The sequence below is a fragment of the Propithecus coquereli genome, unplaced genomic scaffold (assembly GCF_000956105.1).
Source record: "Propithecus coquereli isolate 6110/MARCELLA unplaced genomic scaffold, Pcoq_1.0 Scaffold72, whole genome shotgun sequence".
Taxonomy (NCBI): Eukaryota; Metazoa; Chordata; class Mammalia; order Primates; family Indriidae; genus Propithecus; species Propithecus coquereli.
The window spans coordinates 4,252,666-4,273,387 of record NW_012153285.1 but is presented as its reverse complement, the minus strand read 5'-3'; the positions used below and the strand labels follow the sequence as shown (position 1 = coordinate 4,273,387).

General features: G+C 45.0%; 1 protein-coding gene across 1 annotated transcript in view; it reads left to right on the top strand.

Annotated features, from left to right (window-relative positions):
• PPM1H (protein phosphatase, Mg2+/Mn2+ dependent, 1H) overlaps nucleotides 1-20,722 on the top strand; it is a 242,350-nt gene that overhangs the window by 198,015 nt on the left and 23,613 nt on the right. Inside the window, exons 7-8 of the mRNA XM_012661560.1 lie at nucleotides 8,997-9,060; nucleotides 12,287-12,394. Coding sequence (XP_012517014.1) covers nucleotides 8,997-9,060; nucleotides 12,287-12,394 — 172 coding nt within the window. The remainder of the gene's footprint in view (nucleotides 1-8,996; nucleotides 9,061-12,286; nucleotides 12,395-20,722) is intronic.

Sequence of the window (20,722 nt, the reverse complement as noted above, 5' to 3'; positions counted from 1 at the left end):
CACGACACACTGTCTTATGCAGTCGGTGGGGCGAGGTGGCTGCCTGCTGGAGCCGCCCAGAGGAGCAGGAAGCAGCCTCTATGCACTGATTTCTGCGATCAGGCTGTGTGGGCCTGATGCCTTTGGAAACACCGATGACTGGCAGAAAAAAGGAAGCACGAGGTGGTTGCCAGTCCTGCATGGCTTTTTCCAGGAAGGTCTGAGGAGGGTGGGTGTGGGCAGAGGGAGTCAGGGGAGAGCCTCTGTGGATTCCAGAATTGCATAATTGGGGTCATGCCAAGCTCTTAAAAGCCATGAGTAGCATTTGGGCTCCAGGCATGTGTCGGTTCCTGACCAGACAGGCCTGGGTGGTGTTTTATCCTGGGCCTCCTGGGACTCAAGCTGCTGCTGAGATTTTGTTACAGGAAGGCGAGAGCAGGGACTCAAGACCTGCACGCTTCTGCCCACCACCCTCCATCCAACCTGGTCAGCCCCGTGGAATGTGCCTCTGTGGGCTAGGACTTGGTTTCTGCCATAAGAAAAACAAGACTGCCTGTGGTTTTTCCTTCCCTCCTGGAGGGCACTGAACTCCCGGCTAAGGGGAAAAGGTCTCCTTTTATGAGTATTTCAAATTAACTCTACCCTCTTTGGATTATTAGCTCTGAGGCATCCTTCTGAGTCTCTGAGTCTTCAGAGCAGAACAATAGACTGTTCTGGATAAAATTGCACAGGTGCTCTCCTTCATGCTTCAATATCAGCAACTGTAGAAAAAGTATGAATTGGGGTGGCCCCAGTGGGAAGATGCTATCTCTTCCTGCCTGTGGTGGCCCATCATCTAAGCTCTACATCTATGCTGGAGAAAGAATGAGGCTCCTAAGACCTTAATAACCACAACTTATGATTAAATCGACCCATCCTTCCCAAAGGACTTTTCCAGACATAGTTATCCTTCATCCTTGAACCGCCCTGCGAGGTATCCAGCTAAAGAAGCACATTCAGTGAGGTCTGCGGGACCTTCCCAAATCCAACAGCTAGTTCATGTGGGAGTTGAGATGTGGCTTTAAACCAGAGACCAGATTAAAGCCTGGTGTGCTTTAATACCACAGTGGGCTCTGCCTGGAGGGAACAGAGAATCCAGGAAGAAAGATCCCCAGGGGAGGTGAGGCATCCAAGGCAAAGTCGAGGGGTTAGTGGAAGAATGTGACTCACTGGTTTGTGTCATTAGAACCGCACAAGTGCATTGTGGAGATTACGCAGTCCCCGGAGGGAGAGGGTCCTGTTATTTCCCCCAGAAGGGATCATATTCCTTTTAAATGACTTTGAAGTTTTGCTAAAGAATTAAGACTTAAGGAAAAAAGTGATATTTCTGACCCTCTTTCTAGTTAAAGGTCATGACTTAGAGAAGGGAGACCATGGGAAGCGGATGATGCCCAAGCAGGGACTCTGGGTTCCTGGCCTGTGGGTTAAGAAATCAGAGTGAGGGCTCTTCCCAGGAACGGAGGGATCCTGCAAAGACTAGGAAGAACTTTCTACAGTGGGACACTTGCGTTTAAACTGTGTTAGAAAATGATCTTGGCAACACCATTTATGCCGGAAAACAGCTGTGACAAAAAACTACCATTCTTAGGTGGGACTTGGGAATAGCTGGAGAAGGGAATAGGCAAGAGGATCATAAGTGGTGTCTTTTATGACTTTATAACCATCAATAGCTATTAATAATAAAAGGGAAGTACAAAGAGGTAAATAAAAGTCAAAGATATTGCTGGTAGGACTCAGCCCTGAATTTCAGCCATAGAAAAGCTTGAAATTGAGGCAAAATGAATGGGGTATATCTTTAGAGGGAAACTCGCGTGCTGGGGGACAAGTGCCAGCCTTCATTCATTTATCTATCTATTGAGCTAGTGTCTGCTTATGCCCGCCATGTGCGTGGTTGTAGACAGGAGGACAGAGCATCAGATGAGAAGAAAGTCCCTGCCTTCACGAAGCTAGTGTCAGGAGTGCGGGCAGAATGTAAACACGTAAACACATTAATAAATGAGGTCATTTCAGATGGTGCTGCATGAGCGCCATGAAGCACTGGAGCAGGATGAGCAAAAGTGGGGAGCACCTGACTTTGGATGGGTTGCCAGGGGAGGCCTTTCCACACCACCGAGAAGGCAGCCTTGCAGGATCCAGAGGAAGAACGGCCCGGGCAGAGGGAAGAGCCAGGCCCTGCAGCGTGTTAAAGAAGAAAACCAGTGTTAGGAAAGCGTAGCAGGGTGATCAAAGATCGCAGAGCGTGCAGAGACCAGATAGTAGAGGGCCTCCTAGTTGGATTATATTTTAAGGTGGTTGGAAGCCAGTGGAGAACTTTAGCCGAAGAGTGATATTGTGGATTAAAAGAGATTTGCCAGCAGGCCTCCCAGCCAGGAGGACAGTGTGAGCAAAGCTTTTCCTGATGAAAGTTACAGAACCAAGGTGTTCTTGGTGGAGGAGTCCTATAACTGATACTTGTTGGAAGGGTGAAAGGATGTCAGCGTGGCTGCATAGAGACCTCTCAAGTTCAGCTGTTCAGAGAGTGCGACTGAGACTGCAAAGGGCGGCACAGAGCCACCAGGGCAGAGGCAAGGAAGGGCCGTGCTTGTGAGTGAACATTAGCTGGAACAGCACACACCACTTAGAAAGCAGCCAAAGAAAACAAGAAGGCTCTTGGCTTTTGTTTTGTAAATATGTATAGAACAAGAAAATACATAAGGGCAAAATAAAGCCTCTGCTTGGGAAAGGCAGTATTCATTAATTTGCTCACTTAATCAAATATTTATCAGGTACCCATTATATATGTTGGGTACTTTTCTAGGTACTGGAGATGCCACTGTTGGCTAACAAAAATCTCTGTCCTCACAGAACTTAAGGGGCCTAGGGGAGCAGTAGAGAAAATAAACATAATAAGGAAGGAAAGTACTTTGACTGTCAGGTGGAGGTAGATGTTATGGAGAAATATAAAGCAGGAAAGGGAAGTAGGAATTTTGGGGCAGGGGACCAGTGCTGAAGAAGGCCGTTTGATTAGTGTATAATAGGAAAGCCACTGGCAGCTTTGAGGAGCATCATGATGTGGTCTGACATTTTAAAATAATTACTCTGGTTGCTGTGAGAACAGAGGTAAAAGGGGCAAATCTGAACGGTGTTGAGCACTCTCACTGCACTCAACCCTGGGGCCCTTATCCTAGCACCGCGGCCTCTCGCCTAGATTACTGCCCAGAGGCCCAGTGAGGCGAGCCGGGTAACGCGAGAGAAGATGGTGCTAGGGCTCTGGCGGCAGGGAACTGTTGAAAACTTCTAATTCTGAATTTGTTTTAAAAGTAGTGATGATGGTATTTGGCATGTTAATAGACAACATGCTGAGTCCCTATTGTGTTACTAGCAAATCAAGAGGGTGAGGAATTCTAGGCTGCTAGCAAGAAAGGTATCAAAAAGATTTGCCACAAATGGAGGCTGGATCTAGAACAAGTATAGCCAGAAGGTAATTAGAATAGCAGGGTCAAGGAGGGGCATTGGCCTGAGAGCCACACACAGCAAAGGAGTGAGAGGGAGAAGCTTTTGACAGTCCGTTGTGTGTATTAAAAAGGAAATTGATAGATGCTTCACTTGCATGAGACAGAATTGTGCTGAATGTGACTTTTTGAATTGCACAACCTATCCTCCACATGCTTCCAAGGAATGTTGACTCACCCCTTGTCTGGTTAGCTTGGCCTGAAGGAAGGTCTCTAATGGTTTGGTTCCGCTTAGCATTTTTTCCAGTGACCTGTATGAAGATGGCAGGATTGCTTATCACATGGAACATGACGTAGTGTAGAAGGAGAGCTGATATTCTGGATGGAAGGATGTGAATTTGGAAAGCTCTCGGTGGGCTGGAACAATGGACTGAAACTAGAAAGATAAAATTAATGAGGGCAGTGGAGTCCTCCATTCAGCATAAACATCCACTGTGCCAGTGTAAACCAGAGGAGGCTATGAGCCAGAAATCCTCAGGTCTTTTTGCTCCAGGATGGGGTTTGTTTTTGTTTGTTTGTTTTTCTTTGGGGTTTTTCATTTGTTTTCACTCAGTTTAAATGTGTGCTTCACAGATAGCCCCAGAGCTAAAATGGGCTAAAGCACACATTCACAGACACACGTGTGCTTGCACACAATGCAAATAGAAGCTTCACTGATTTTTAGAAAGTGCAGGGTCCAAATCAAAAGAAGTAATAATCTCATTCTTATCTGGACTACATCTTAAGTGTTCTCAGTTCCAAGTGCCATTCTTTGAGGACGCTGGCAAGCTGGAAATCCCGCAGAGGGCCCTGCCACAGTGTTTGGTGCTCAGTTAATAAATATTTGTTGAATGATGGTGCCTTGAGTGGTTAGGGATGGCCCCCCAGGCCCTGTGAAGAACAGTTGAAAGAACTAGGGAAAAGAAACGTTGAGATAGCTCTTTTCAAATATTTGCAGAGCTCTCAAGCAGAAGAGAGTCTGGATTTATTTTACCTTTTTCCAGAGGATGGTCAAACACACCAACTGGAGAAAGAATTTCCCAGAGCTGTTCTCCAGTGGAACGGGCTGACTTTAAGTTCCTAGGACAGTGACTGTCTGTGGCAGTCCATTGAGCAGAGACCAGGCATCAGATGTTTGGGGGTCACCCAGTGAGAGGTGGACACACTTGGGGTACAGCTGACCTAATGGCTTTTCAGTCCCATCGATGCTGACCTGCTCCCAGTAGGTCCACAGCAATAGTGGCTTTTTTTTTGTAGCTTTGCATTATCAGTGTGACAGTGGGAATTATTACTTAAAAAAAAAAGTTTAATGGAAACTTCTGAGGAAAATGCCTCTGAGTTCGGGAGAGCCAAGAATTTAGCATTCCTTTTTCTCCTCATCTTATCCTTTTGTCAACGGGCCTCATAAATATTCATAAAGGACCCCAAATGAGAGATATTCTAAAAATCTTTCCTAAGCCTTTCAGTTTTGTTATCTTGTGACAAGTAATTATTTGAATATAATCTCTGGTCAGTTATATTGTTATAAAACTAGTAAGTGATCTGTTTTGGGGGTTATTTTTTAAGAATTTAATCCAGATTTCAGAAAATCTTAGGATCTGGTGTAAAGGAGTTTTCGACTAGACATTCTCTATTAATCTCAAATCCAAAGTACCTGCAGGTCTTAGAGCTGTCAAGCTTCAGCCTCTCTCTTACTCTCTCCCCACCTCCAAATGAGAAAGCTGGAAGCCAAAGACGAGCTGGAAGCATAAACGCAGGCCTACAGCCCGGACATCGACTATAACATAAAACAGCAGACAGGCTTTCTACGCGGGCAGGAACTGGGGTGTCCCACCTCAAACTGTGAGGACAGGTTTGAGGGAGGTCTGTTCTCTGTGGGAGAGGCTTGGTTGTCTCCGTGACCGCAGGCGAGATGACCTGGGAAGCAGTACCAGGTCTGAGAGCGTGGGCCTTCCTTTCTGCTGACCTCATGCTCTTCTTCCCTGTAAACCCGGTAGTCGAGCAGCCACTGGTTTTCTCCCCACATGATCACCTTTTGGGTTTTTTTGCCACTCACACAGAAAATTCCCCTTCCTCTTTTGCCAGAAGTCCCCTTTTCTTCACCAAATGTTTGCTGGTCACCCAATGAGAGGTGGACAGTAATGGTCTCATTTCACACTCTTCGACTAGAATGAAAAATTCCCAAAGCTGAGCCCTGATATCACATTTCTTTGGCATGTTTTCTGGAAAAGTCTGAGTCTGATTTTAGGGCCACTAGCATGATATGATCTTGGGAAAGTAACTTAACCTCTCTATGCCTCAGTTCCTGCATCTGTAAGACAAGGCATTGCAGGGTCTTTGAGAGATTTTAGACACTGTAAGCACCAAGCCCAGTGTCTGGCATGTAGAAGCTGCTTAGTAAATCATAGCTGCTGTAATTACTGTTAGCTATCATTAATTTATACAGACTCTAATCAAATTGCAGTTTTAACTTTTGGATACTGTATTTTATACTTTATAGCTCAAGACTTTCTTTTTTTTTTTTTTGAGACAGAGTCTCACTCTGTTGCCTGGGCTAGAGTGAGTGCCGTGGTGTCAGCCTAGCTCACAGCAACTTCACACTCCTGGGCTCAAGCGATCCTTCTGCCTCAGCCTCCCGAGTAGCTGGGACTACAGGCATGCACCACCATGCCCAGCTAATTTTTTTTCTATATATTTTTAGTTGTCCGATTAATTTCTTTCTCTTTTTAGTAGAGATGGGGTCTCGCTCTTGCTCAGGCTGGTCTCGAACTCCCAAGCTCAATCGATCCGCCCACCTTGGCCTCCCAGAGTGCTAGGATTACAGGCGTGAGCCACTGCGCCTGGCCTTAGCTCAAGACTTTCTAACTATGGATGGAAGTCCACTTACCTTTATATGACGAACTGCCCTTAGGATTCAGAAAGATGGATGGGGAGAGGGTATTGTTCTTTCTTTCTTTGTTTATAGTTATTCCACTTGTCATTTGATGGGGAAGGAGGGCTCCTATTTCATTGAAAACCAACATTGGCAACACAGAATAAACCTTTCTTTTCCATGGTTGTCATTTCTATTTTTAATTTTTTGTTCCTGAAGATAAGGAAACAGAAACTAAAATATAATACTAAAATGTGCAGTTGGGCCTTGGTCCTGTGGGTGACAGCTCTGAGTGTGTGTCTTTCAGAGCTGTGGGAATGTGGACTTCATGCTCCTGAAATTCTCTGCCCCACGAGAATTTGATTACCTGGGTTTGTGATGGAGTCAGAGAGCAGTTTTCTCACTACCTTTTCAAGACTGTTAAGAGTGCTCTTAGCCTATCATTCGTGGGCTCTAAGTAATTTCCAGTCATTGCTACTAGAGCTGCTGCCTTCTGACTCCTGTTTAATTCCAGACTCCTGTGCCCCTCTCTCCACTGCTGCCTCCTCTCTGGGCCTGTCTTCTCACTCTCCACACTTCCTGCTCCACGTGGGGTTCCCCAAGCCCTGTTCATGTTGTTTTGGGGCCTTTCTCAGGCCATTTCCCTACTCTGCCTTGAGTCATGTAGCCTTTCATCTTAAGGATCAAGCTGATAAGGGGCTTATGCTTATTGTATAACTCACTTCGAATATTAGCTAGCTGACATTTGGTCTACAGCAGTGGAGCTCAACCTTGGCTGCACATTGGAATCACCTGGAAGGCTTTTTAAAAATCCTGAGTCCCACCCCTAGAGATTCTGATTTATGTGCTCTGAGATGTGGCCTGGGCACTGGGGTGTTTTAAAGCCCTTCCAAATGATTCAGTGTGCACCCAGGGTTGAGAACCAATGGTCTACAAACTCACTCAGTCCCCAAGCTGGGGCTGTGTTCTAATGATAGCTTTATTTGTTTCCCAAGTGACTTACATACCACAGTGTTTAAAATAGTTTATATGAGTATATACAACATCAAAGTGGCTATTTCCACTTCATGTTAATTTGGTAGATTTGGGGGAAGGAAATAGAACAGTTCCTATTTTGAAAATTCAATTCCTAGAATACCTCTGGGCTTGCTTGGCAGCGGTAGCAGAAACAACGAGCATTTATTGAGATCTCAGCATGTGCCAGGCACTGTGCTAAACACTTCTTAAGCTCTTCACATTCATTACCCCATTTTAATCCTTGCAGCAATCCCACGAATGAGCCACAATTTTTCCCTACTTGATTAATGAGGATCCTGAGGGCCAGAGAGCACATCCTAGCACCATGCAGAAAGCAGTGCTGAGCTCTAGCTCAGGCTCAGGCACATATGGTGCCAGAACTTCACTGATTCTCTACTCCCTGGGAAGAAAAACTTACTCAGATAACTCCCTAAGGATGTACCTGCTTCATGTTGAGGTTGCACGCTTTTTAAATTGGGTTGCATTCTTTTATATGTCAGAAGCTTCCATAAGTTTGATTTCAAGTTCACGCCCAAGTTGCCTAGGTGTATTCAGGACTGGCAGGCCGTTTCTTAAATCAGTTTTTTCCACATACTCAAGAGACATTATTTTAGAAAAGCATCTACTTCTAGCACCTAATCCAGCAGAAGCGGCCCATCTTTTATTTAGTCTTCCTAATAATTTCTTCGATGTGGTGAATGAGCAATGCTAGCCCCATTTTGCAGAAAGGGGAATTGGTATGCCAAGTGTTAGTTATCTGCTAAATATTAGTAACAGCTGCCACTATTGGGCTCTTGCTGAGTGCAGGCTCTGCACTAAGCTCTTTGTGTCTTGTGCATCATCCTCATTTTACAGATGAAGAAACTGAGACTGTAAAAGGTGAAGCTACGTGCTTAGGATGATGCCGATAATAATTGGGCACCATGTTTGCTTACTTGTTTGTCTTTTAACTGGCTTATGAGCAAAATCACAGGACACGGGCTTCATTTGCTCTCTCCCCTTGACCTTGCCAGCCTCAGCTGTGTAGGCAGTGGCATCCGAACAATCATGTCTAGAATAAACCATTGAAGCATAAACTGGATTTTCTTTCTGTGCGTCGCATGGTCGTTTAAAAGCTGTTGTGAAACAAAGAATTTCTGCCAACCTTGAATATCATCCTGAGGTCAAACAGGCTCTAAAGATTCCTCCCCTAGCCATCCCAATGCAAGGCTGCTTTGGTGTAAACAACCCCCGAAGGTGAGAACTGGGTCTTGGAGCAGTTTCACACTCCATCCATCTCTGAGCTCTGTTTCTCACAATTTTGGATTAATGATGTGAATCCAGTTGCTGTTGCTGAGTCACTTCATTATTGCCCAGACAGTGAGGGCAGAGACCCTCTCCTCTTGTCGCTAATTATGTATATGCCCACTTATTTTCTCCCTCTTCAAGCACATAAAACTTGATATTTTCTCATTTGGTAAAATACACACAATTCTGTAGTGAGAATAACTCTATATAAAGGAGGTAGGCAGTGTGGTTGGGGTCGCAGGGAAAATGAAGTCCCTAGCAGCCTGTGTCAGGTTAACGGGTCACTAATTGAGTGCAAACCTTTTTTAAAAATGTTATTTATCCCCCTACAGGGCGTACAAAACCATTGAGGATGAGGACCTGAAGTTCCCCCTTATATATGGAGAAGGCAAGAAGGTAGGCACGTGTGCTTTCCCTGGGTGGAGAGGACAAGGCTCTGTCCCGCTGCTGCTGTTCCATGTGGACTGTGGCATTCCCTATGCTCCACTCAGCAGTTCCTGATTCTGCAGTCTTGACAGCTTGAGAGCATATTCCATCCATCATCCTTCAGGCCTCCTGTCTTGAGGGTCTAAGGAGTGGTGGGGGTGGGCAGTGAGCACAGGGACCAAAGTCAATTTGGTGAAAATAATGTCCCCCTTCCCAATCCGTGTGAATAACTTTTTGCAGTGTTTAAAAGCGACCACTTGCACATATGTCATCTCATTTTATATTTGACACCAAACGAGGAGGCAGGTCAAGCTGGCTGTATCATATCCATTTGGCAGACAAGGCAGCTGGGACCGAGAGGTCCAAAAGGCTCAGGCAGATCATGTGGCCAGTGAGGGGTGGCCCCAAGGTGGAGCCGTGGCTTTCTGGCTGCTTCTGGTGTGCGCAGACTGTACCATGGAAAACTCAGACTTTGCAAGTCTGCTTTGGAAGGGACTCCAAAGCTTCACTGTAATTATAAGATCATATCATCCAGAGCCCAAGCAGAGATAGCAGAGACCATCGCCAGCTCCCAGGGCCCTGGTCAGAGTGAGGACGGCTGTAGATCCCACAGTGGTCTGCAGGCAGAGCCCCAGAGGAGGCTGGATCCTGGTGTGGGGATGAGGAAGCTGGGAAACCGGTTCCCAGGAAGAACAAACACCTTCTGAATCACTACATCCTTCCTCAGAACACTAATACATTTCAACTCGGTGTGAAGAGTTCCAATTAGAAGTGAAAAATGTGATCACATTGAGAAGAATCTTCAGCTGGAATATTTTTTCAGCATTTGATAGTTTTTATCAAGAAGAAATGACTCACAGGACAACCAAAGGATGTCTTCCATGAGCAGTGTGTGTGCGTGTGTGTGTGTGTATGTGTGTGTGAGTGAGAGAGAGAGAGAGAGAGAGAGAGAGAGAGAGAGAATGGAGAATGGAGAATGCTTGGACACAGGCACACGGGATTGGGTTTGGGGCTCTGTGTGGCCCAGAAGTGATTTCAGTGGAAGGAGGCATTTCATGGAGGGAAATAAAGCAGGAATATATGACCTACGTGGAGAGCAGTTTTTAAATCAACATGCCCCATTCATGGAGATGAACACCTTCCAAACCACCATCTTTGGTTCAGAATCATGACAGGGACATGATTTTCAGAACAGTGGGCGCCATTTATGTGTACCATTCAGCCCAGTGACCTGCGCCTGCAGCCCCGGTTCTCAGTAACACTCTGCTATACCCAGTGAGTTCCAGTAAGCTCAGGAGCATATCCTGTTGTCTTTGTATCCTTAGCACCTGTCCAGCCTGGCACCCGACACGTGGCAGATCTTCAACAAATGCAAAAATATTAAACAGGCTGTTTGGTTATGTTCAGTAAACTTTCCTTAGTACAAGAGGAAAATGGACTGATGTTTCTGAGAAGTTCATCAGCAGTAAGAATTAAAGGAGCAAGGATTTTCTAAGTTAAGCAAAAAGTTTAATTGACAAAAACATCATGTTCCTCAAGCATTTCAGTTAATTAAGGCTTGACAGTCCTGTGATGAGCAGGTGGCAAGTCCTGTCATTGTACCTGGTGGCATATTTTAAAAGCCACGTGTCTCCACTTTGCTTTTATTGGCAGGCTTGCCCTGTACCTAAGTAGCACACCAGACCTGTGTGGGGACCCCATGATTTCATGGGGTTCTGCCTAGCTCCTTAACAGGGGTTTTCTTGTTCTCCGCACACACCTACCCAGAAGTTTCAGAGTACTTTTGTGGCAATTACTTTCCATTTCATTTTCGCAAATGTTTTTAAGGACTTGCGTGGGTAATGCTTTATACTTTGTAAACAAGTTCAGTCACTAGCAGAAACATCAAATTTCTTTGAACTAAAATGCAGATACATGCTTTCTCCAGCCAGAGAAGGCGCCATTGCAGGGAGAGAGGAAAGCCCCAGGGGACTATGGTATTCACATTTAGAGATGAACACTTCTTAGTTAGAAAGGAGCCAGTCCTGCCTCCCTGTAGAGCAGAGGGTTTCTGCAGCCTGCCTGACCAGAGGGCCCGGGCTGCACATGTTGTGTCTGCATTTCATCCCCGCTGACTCTTGCCCTCAAAAACACATCATGGTTTTGTTTCTACTTTAACGTGCGCTCTGCCCACCTTCTGAGCTGAGACTGGCTCCACGGTGCGCAGCCCTTTTGAAAGACTGGGGTGAAGATGAAGCCGATGTGCTGGACTATAATGTTTCTGAATATTGTTTACTTCATCCTTGCCCCTAGGAGGTAATTACTCCCATTACCCAAGTAATCAAGTGAGGATTCAAGCTCAGGTCTTTGAACCATGACACTACACAGGATGTGTTACTGGTGACCTAAGGTTAGGACACTGGGCTTCCTTCCACCCAGAATGACTTTCACACCATCCCTCTGTGTGTCTCGATGCCATCCATCAAATCTGTGGCATCCCAAGAGATATTTAGGCTGACTCTGTAGGCATTAGTATAATAGTGTTGCTTTCTTAAACCATTCAAAAGGCAGTTTAGAGGAAACATGAGGCCTCAGCCCTGATGTCTCTATGGAGCTACAGCACCAGTGACATTCTGTGCCTTTCCACTCAGTGGGAATTTGTGGGGATGTTAACAGGATGGGTTGCAGTGTGGCTAATGGCTTCTTTTCTCTAGCCATAAAACATAATAGATGAGCTCTGAAGGGGCAAGAGCTGCCTCTGACTTTTTACATTTTTGCTAGTGTCTGTCCTAGGACTGGTGTTCAGCAAATACTTGTGGAGTGAGTATGTGATAGAAAGGTGGGTGGGTGGGTGGACTGATCCTATTGGATTTGGTATGAACTAATGTCAGTAGCTATAGACATCACACATGCACTGGAGTTGGCTTATTGGACACCCTTCCCTCCAGTCTCCAGAAAAGAAAGCTGAAAAGAAACAGCAACAACCCATCAAGCTTCAGATAATGGGTAGAAAAACCACTCAAGTATAGAAGTGATTTCGGTGAGCATTTTCTTGGTAATGGCAAACCACATAACTGAGCGGCAAAAGGCATGGAAGGATGGGCAGGAGGAATTGGAAAATCTTTTCATCACTCTTAGCCGGTGGCTGCTATACTGTGGTGGGATGCCTTCTCTGTGTGTGTGAGTGTTTCTGATGACCCTCTGCTTATACTCCTAGGCCCGGGTAATGGCAACTATTGGAGTGACCAGGGGACTTGGGGACCATGACCTGAAGGTGCATGACTCCAACATCTACATAAAACCATTCCTGTCTTCAGCTCCAGAGGTACCACATGAGGTTTTTGTTTATGTTTTGTACAATAAAGTATTTTCTACACTGTTCCTCCCATGACCCACACCCTATGACCAGCTTGTGTTACAGGTACTTCTCTGTATTATCTCTCATTCTGTCGTTTTCCCACTCCCTTCTCGCTCTGACTATCCTGGTTCATACCCTTACCACTTCCTGCCCAGAGGGCTGCAGAGCCCCCCGGTGGCATTCTCTGCCTCCTCCAGTCCATCCATATTGCTGTCAGGTGAATTTTCCTGAAGACCTACTCTGACTCCTGGGTGCTCAGAAACCTTCAATGGCAGCACACCCCCCAACCCCCGCATGGAAAATAAAGCTCAGACTCCTTCGTTTGGCATTCAAGGCTTACTATAATTTGGTCTGGCTTTCAAATCTGCACTTTGTTCCTCTGTGCCAGCCAGAATGAACTTGTCAGTTCCTGTACATGACCTTCAGTCTCCTGTATTTGCTTAAACTATTCCTTTTGCCAAGAATGCCCCTTCCTCCCCATCTCCAAACATCCAAATTCTTATTTTTCTCAAGAGTTTGGCCCAAATGCTTTTCCTGTGGAGACTTCCCTGAACCCCGCTCCCCCAGCTAGAAGTAATGTCTTTCCGTACCCAGAATATACATAGAGCAACTTCCTCTTACGGTGTTTTCACTGTCTGCCTTAAATCACAGTTATTCGTATATACCTTATCCCCTTGTTAGATTTTTATTACCTGGAGAGCTCGTATCACTCAGCTGATGTTTGGAGAAGTGAATTTAAAAACAAGTTGATCCTATTATTTGGTTTAAAAAAATCATATTTCTTATAATACAACAAAATCAAGTTCTATGTTGACTTTCAGTGTGTGTGTTTAGGAAAGATTTTGCTTCCAAGCTGCAGAAAAATCTGATAGTCATTTAGGGGTAGATTTTACTCACATAACAAGAAAGCTGGAATCTGGTGACTGCTGGAGTTGGTTCAGCGCCTCAAATGTGTTGGGGCTGTGGCACCTCTGGGTTTCTCTGACTCTCCCTTCATGGTTGCAAGGTGGTGGCAGCAGCTGCAAGCCTAACATTTTCATACAGGACAGGAAGCAGGGAAGCCTCTGTCCCAGCAGATACTCAGTTGCATCTTCTTGGCCAGCATTGTGCCACGTGACCTGCTAGCTATGAGGGAGGTTGAGAAAGTGAAAGCTTTAACTTTTCTGATTTCGGTAGTCGAGGGGAACCAGGAAGGAGTGAGTCAGAAACCGGGAGGGAACCTGCAGCCTCGGGGTCTTCTGGATCCTTCAGGGTGGCCTTTTGACCAAATTTGTTCTGTAAAGTTTGGATTCAGTCTAGGGGCCACACTTGGGGATCCGGAGGGCCACATGTGGCCTTGAGGCCACAGGTTCCCCACCCCAAAGTGCTTTATGGGGGAGTGCTTCTGGAGTTAAGGCAGCCCTGGAGAATCTTGGCAGCAGGTCTATCAGTCTGCACGCAGGAGTTCTGCCGTTGGTGCAGCCAGCTTCATCCTGTATGGCTCTGCTACCAGTCAACCTGCTTTCTCACTCTCCCAATACCAGATGTCTAGAAAGGAGTCTGATTGGCCTAACTCACCTTTTATATTAGGCCACAAGTGACTCCCCAGCCTATGGATTAGATTGTCCCTTCAGTGCATATGTCCACTTCAGTACCCTCTATGGGCACAAACAGCCAGCTAGGCAGGGCTGTGAGCAGGGGTAGTTTCCTTAGAGTCCTTGAGAGCTGGGGCTGGCATCCAAAACACATCTAGACACAGGGGCTAAGAGATCACTGAGAATAAAGTCTCTAGTAAATATTAGGCGTGGAAGATACACACATTTCCCGATATCACCCAAAATTTCAAACAAGGTCAGTTTTGATAGAAATAAAAATTACCATTTGTCACGGCTTGCAAATGTCCTCTCTCTGAGCCTTCATACCAGTTCTGCAGGATGAGGACCATTGTTACATAAGGCATCCAAAAGTCCCTCTCAGAAGCTGGTGGATTCCTGGTCTCTTTATCCTGGCCAACACTAGGATCCGTGAACTACTGCTAAAACTAGTTTTCATTGGAGGAAAGCAATAGATACTGGACCTTAGACTCTCTTTTCTTTGAACTCCACTGAGCATAAAGGCTTCTATATGGACTCATGGACTTCTATATTCTTCCCCTTGGGGGAGAGGCATTTATCTGACATGTTAAACGGTGTCTTCACCTTTCTACTTTCCAGAAGTATCCCTGGGGGTCTCAGGAAACATTAATTAACCATTTTGCTCCTTAAAGCAGAGTGCAAACCTCCTTCTTACCTCCCTTCCCCATGTACACATGCATACACTTTTTACATAAAGTGAAGAGCCACTTAGTTTGGTTTGAAGGAAAATGATCTCTGTGCAGTTAGATTTTAGATCTTCCAATTGCTCTGCTACTGTTGAGCCCAGGAAGAGACTGTAGGTTTAAAACTTGGGCCTTCATGGAAGACTCCCCTGAGGACAGAGTCAGAATCCCAGCTGGTTGATCAGAAACCTCATCTCACCTACCTGCAATGATACTGTTTGTAGGGCAGTGTATTGGTTGCTTCAGCGTTGGTGAGGATAGGGAGATTTAGAAGGAAACTCAACCTCTGCAAAAATTTAAATGCTCTTAGTAAAGTTGTGGGGTTGAATAAAGTGTAAAAGTTATTATAATAATAACAACTAATGTTTATTAACTACTTAGTCTGGGCCAGACAACTACTGATTATTTTTAATCAACATATAATAATTGTACATATATATTTTATCAAAACAAAGTAATGTTTTGATATTTGTTTACACTATGGAACGATTAACTCAAGCTAATTAACATAGCCATCACCTCACATACTTACCTTTTTTTGTGGTGAGAACTTTTAAAATATACTTTTTTTTTTTTTTTTTTTGAGACGGAGTCTCACTGTGTTGCCCGGGCTAGAGTGCCGTGGCGTCAGCCTAGCTCACAGCAACCTCAAACTCCTGGGCTCAAGCGATCCTACTGCCTCAGCCTCCCGAGTAGCTGGAACTACAGGCATGAGGCACTATGCCTGGCTAATTTTTTCTATATATATATTTTTAGTTGTCCAGATCATTTCTTTCTATTTTTAGTAGAGATGGGGTCTCGCTCTTGCTCAGGCTGGTCTCGAACTCCTGACCTTGAGCGATCCACCCACCTCGGCCTCCCAGAGTGCTAGGATTACAGACGTGAGCCACCGTGCCTGGCCTAAAATATACTGTTAATAATTTAAAAATATAAAATATTAATACATTATTAACTGTAGTCACCATGCTGTACAATAGATCTCTAACACTTATTCCTCCTAATTGAAACTTTGTACCCTTTGACCAGCGTCTTCCTATCTTCATCCAACACTGCTAAGGTTTTCACACGAAATATCTCATTTAATCCTAACAACTCTGTGAGCTAAGTATAGTTATTATACCCATTTTACAGATTGGAAAATTGGGACCCAGGAAATTAAAATACCGCCTTAAAGTTATACAGTTATTAAGTAACAAGCTAGTGCTTGTCCAGGCTTGTCTAATTAGATTAGGGTCTGGGGAAGAGAGAAGCTGAGCTCAGGGAAGTTTTTCTGGTCAGTGTCCTAGGGCCCACCAACTACTAGTTCATGGGGCTCTTAAGAGGGCACCTTCATCTTGAACCTAAGACAGCAACTTTGTCTTGGGACCTCAGCCGGCCAAGAGTTTCTCAGAAAAATACCGTTGACCTCGAACTAGAGTTGTGGAAAATGATGGTGTAGTAGAAAGGATAATTGGGAAAGACTGTAACGGCCTTTCGTGTGTGTAAACCTAGGCCAAACAGAATTGTGCAAAATAAAATTGTGCACCTATAATTTAGCTTAATGAGTATGTGGTGGGCATCCTAAGATTCTCTTGCACGAGATTATAATTGTTGTACATTTTAAGTGCTTCCAGATGGAGAGGCCTCATCCAGAGCCAGGAAGCAGGGGAGGGGGGATGCTGTCACAAGGGAAGAGGAGGAGTGGCTTGAATTGGCTACTATGGAGAATTGAAGGAAGATTACAGGTTCGGAGAACCCCCAACTGTAATTTTGGGGGCAGAAACCCCTTTTCCCTGAATAGTAGTGATAAAATCATATGCAATAGAAATGGTCAGGGGGCTTCTCTTGGAAGCCAGGAAAGTCAGGTTAATCTATTTAGACCATCAAATGAAGGACAACTGACTCCCTTCCCATCTTCACTGCCCGCCCCCACCCCAGCCTTCCCATCCTTTCTAACTGTGACTTCCTAAGAACATTCCCTTGCTGTGGTCTGTCTTTGCCAAGCAGGGATCTTTATTTCACATTTGGGTTCTAAATTTCAAACCCAGCCCAGTCTGGTAGTTTTAACAGTTGGGGGGCGGGGTGGGGGAAGTATAGAATGTGATTTAGTTCTAAGAAAAAGGGCTCAAAAATCTTCTTGGAAATCAGCATTGTTCCCATTCATCATTGTAGCTTCTAATTCGATTTGATGAGTTAAATATAAATAAATCAAAAACATGTGGATTGAATTTACATAAAAAATGCACAGGGGTTTAAAAATTAGAGAAAGGTTTCTAGCCAAACACATTTTCGGTTTCGCTGAACACAAGGCGCTGGAAAATTCTCGAGTTTGCCAAACCCGAAGAGCAGCCGCCAGGTTTGCTGAGCCTCCCTCAAACCTTCCAGAGTCTAAGGCAGGGATTTCTGGCCAAGAACTGAATTCCACAAGAGGCCCTGCCAACTGAGCGGTTAGCTAGAGGCTACGGGTTGCGCGTAGGGGACTGTTTGACTCTCCTCGGGTCTGCAGCACCTGGTTTTCTCTGCATGACAGGATAGGATGCGGCCTTTCCCCCAACGTAAGGACGACATTCATTCCCTGTCAGGTCCCCCATCCTCTTGCTTCATGAAGCTCACTATTAAACGTTTTTATAGCATCCTGAAAGAGTTCAAATGGAGAAGGAAAGGATTTGTTAGTTCAAAGGCACTGGAGCCCAGGCTGACAAATTCTTCTTTTCTAGCAATTCTCCCTCCCCCAGCCCAGCGCACACATCGTGTCAGATAACTGGGGCAGCTTGGCACAGGCCTGCAGCCTGAGCCTCCAGATGTTCTCTGCTCCACGCCCCTTCCTGGCCTGCGATAGGCTCTGTGTAGAGCTAGGTTTCTTCTCAATTTCACCCTTCCTTCCAGCCTCCATTCAAAGACTGTGCTGTTGCCTTTAGCCCCATTTTGGACTCTTGGAAGAACAAGGCCTTTTTCTGTTTAGGGCCAGTTTGCAAAGCCAACTCCCTCCTCAACTCGGCAATCCCCTCTTCCCACCCCCACCAGACTGAACCACAAGGAACCCAAATGTCTCTCTGCTTCATTTTTCCTCTCCGTGGTTTTCAAGATTCCTATCAGCTGTTTTTTAATAACTCCAGATCACTTATTTAACTCATTCTTGATTTTTTTAAAATCTAGATATTTTGTCTTTCACCTGAAACAGCCTTCTCTAAAAGAACAAAAACCCTGGACTCCAGCGTCTGAATTCGATCCCCAGCACCACTGTATTACAGTGGCCTGCACAAGCAACTGTAGCCGGCCTTTTCTCTTCCTTAAGCTGGGGTAAAAATGCCCATATTGACAAGTCGTTGGGAAAAGCAAATAAGAACATCAGTGAAATTACCTGGCATGAGGTGTGGTGTGTGGTCAGAGGTGGTCAGTAAATATTAGTGTTCCTTCCCCACCGGCTTCTGGAAGGCTTCGCACTTAAGGATTCCCTGTATTCACTTTCATATTCAGAGAGAATGACCATTTTGTTTGGGACTCCCTGTTTTCTCCCATAAAAATGTGAATAATATTTAACATCTTATGTTTATATCTTAACATTTATAGTCTTCTGATTCTTGGTGATTTTTGTGTGTGTTCAAGCCAAAATCCCATTTGGGGTAAGAGCATGTTTGTTGTTATTTTGTACTTTCTGCAGTCTGGCCGATTCATAGGGAACAATATTGGTGCATCATGGCTTGGGGAAGTGGCTATGCTGGATGAAGCGGAACAGAGGGCGACTGTATGTACAAAGGGTGTGAGCACAGGCAGGTGGAGAGTGTACGTGCATAGCTGAAAGTTTCGAAGTTTTCTAAGATGGGAACGGCAATTATCTTTGGATGGTAGATGAGGAAAAATTTGTTTAAAATAATTCCCTAGACCCCTCAATAAAACCGTAGAAGGCAGTATGATATCGTGGTTAAAAACTCAGACTGGTAGTCGGTCTCGACTTTAAGTCTCTACACTTACTGAGTGACCTTGAGAAAATGAATTTTCCTAAATCTCAGCATCCTCTTCAGTGAAAAAAAGGACAAGAGAATCATTATACTAAGGAACCCAAAGGAAAAAATTAAATGACATGTGAACTACTATATTTTCCATATACTTAGCAAAACCTGGCATGATCAATATTAGCTCTTCTTCCTACTCCATCAAAACCACCAAATTTCACTAGCTCTTTCCATTGGGATCATGAGTCCAAACAGAGCTTATTGAGTAGAACACTGAGGAACACGCCCTCAAGGAATTAGAATTTTTGGCCAGTTAGAAGGCGAGACTAGCCAAAGAACAATTAGCCATAAACCCTGTGTTTCTTGCTTCCTAAGAGACAAGGAGTTTGGATAAGGGAGGGAGAACTATATAATCTAAAGAAGAAGAAAATAAGTAGGAAAAGAAAAAGAAGGAAATAGTAGTTAGTTTGGTGTGAAATAAAATTTGCCTTAGGGGGTCACTGAGTTTGGAAGATTAGTGTGAAGAGCTGTTAGCTATTAATATAATAAAGGTGATCACCACAGAGGTCCTTGAACTGGACCCAGGGCAGCAGACAAGATCTTCGGTGGGGGTGGGGAGCATCCTAGCCCATGACAGCAGTGGATGGGGCAGGGGTTGCTGCAGATGGGGCAAGGAGAGGAGCTGTACTAGGGTAGGAACCACGAAAACTAAAAGGAGGCGTAGTAATGGTAGACTCGATTTAGAGGATAAAGCAGGGTAAAATTCAAAAAACAAAACTTTGCTTTCTAGCCTATGATGATAAAGGAGAAATGATGGTGCTTGTTGGAGTCTGAAGAAAAAAAATAAGTTTCTGCCCTTTTCCCCACGTTTTCCGAACCAATTTTAAAAATAGACACAGTGGGCCGGGTGCGGTGGCTCACACCCATAATCCTAGCACTTTGGAAGGCTCAGGAGGGAGGATTGACTGAGGTCAGGAGTTCAAGACCAACTGGGCATGGTGGTGCATTCCTGTAGTCCCAGCTACTTGGGAGGCTAAGGTGGGAGGATCACTTGAGTCCAAGAGTTTGAGGTTGCAGTGAGCTATGATAACACCACTGCACTCTAGCTGGGGTGACAGAATGAGACATTGTCTCAAGATAAAAAGAAAAAGCATAAAAAACAGACACAGGAGTCTGGGGTCAAAATAACTTTATAACTGCTATAAAGTGAGATTGGAAACCATGGTTTGCATTTAAGAGCAAAATGGACTTCCTACTCCTCTCCTCTAGCCCTTAAATGAAACATACACACTGGACTGCTGTGAACTGTCACCTCCCAATCCCACAGAGGGAGGGTCTTGCCAGTATTTACCTGCTGGAGGACAGTAGCAGAGGGAACAACGGCCACTTATGGACAAATAGGGACGAAAGAAAAACCACCAGAGGGTTCAATGTCCCATATCCCATCTTACTAGTCCTGTAGGGAGAGAGGGCCTAGAAGTGTTATATCTCAACACAAGGCGTTTGTGACTTTGTTGACTGCCAAACAAACCACCTCCAAATGTAGAGACTTGACAGAACAATTTGTTATCATCTTTCATGTTTCTGTGGGTTGACTAGGTTCAGCTGGGTGGTTCTCCTTTGGGATCCCCCATATGGCCACAGTCAGACTTGGGTTGAGGCTGTGTCATCTGAAGACCGGTCTGGGCGGGGAGTCCAAGGTGGCTCCCCCACATGGCTGGTGGCTGATGCTGGCCATTGGCTGAGAGTTTAGCTGAGGCCACAACACATGGCCTCTTCATGTGGTTTGGGCTTCTCAGAGCATGGCAACTGGATTCTGAGAGAAAACGTCCTAAGAACAAGTGGTTAAAGGGTTCCGGGCAGAATCTGCATGGCTTCTTAAGACTTAGCCTGAGAAGTCCCAGCACATCACCCCTGCCACATTCTGTTGGTGAAGGAAATCATTGAGGCCAGTCCATATTTGAAGACAGCACAATTGGAATCCACCTCTTTTTTTTTTTTTTTTTTTCGAGACAGTCTCGCTTTGTTGCCCGGACTGATAAGTTTCTGTAAATTGAACCAATTTTG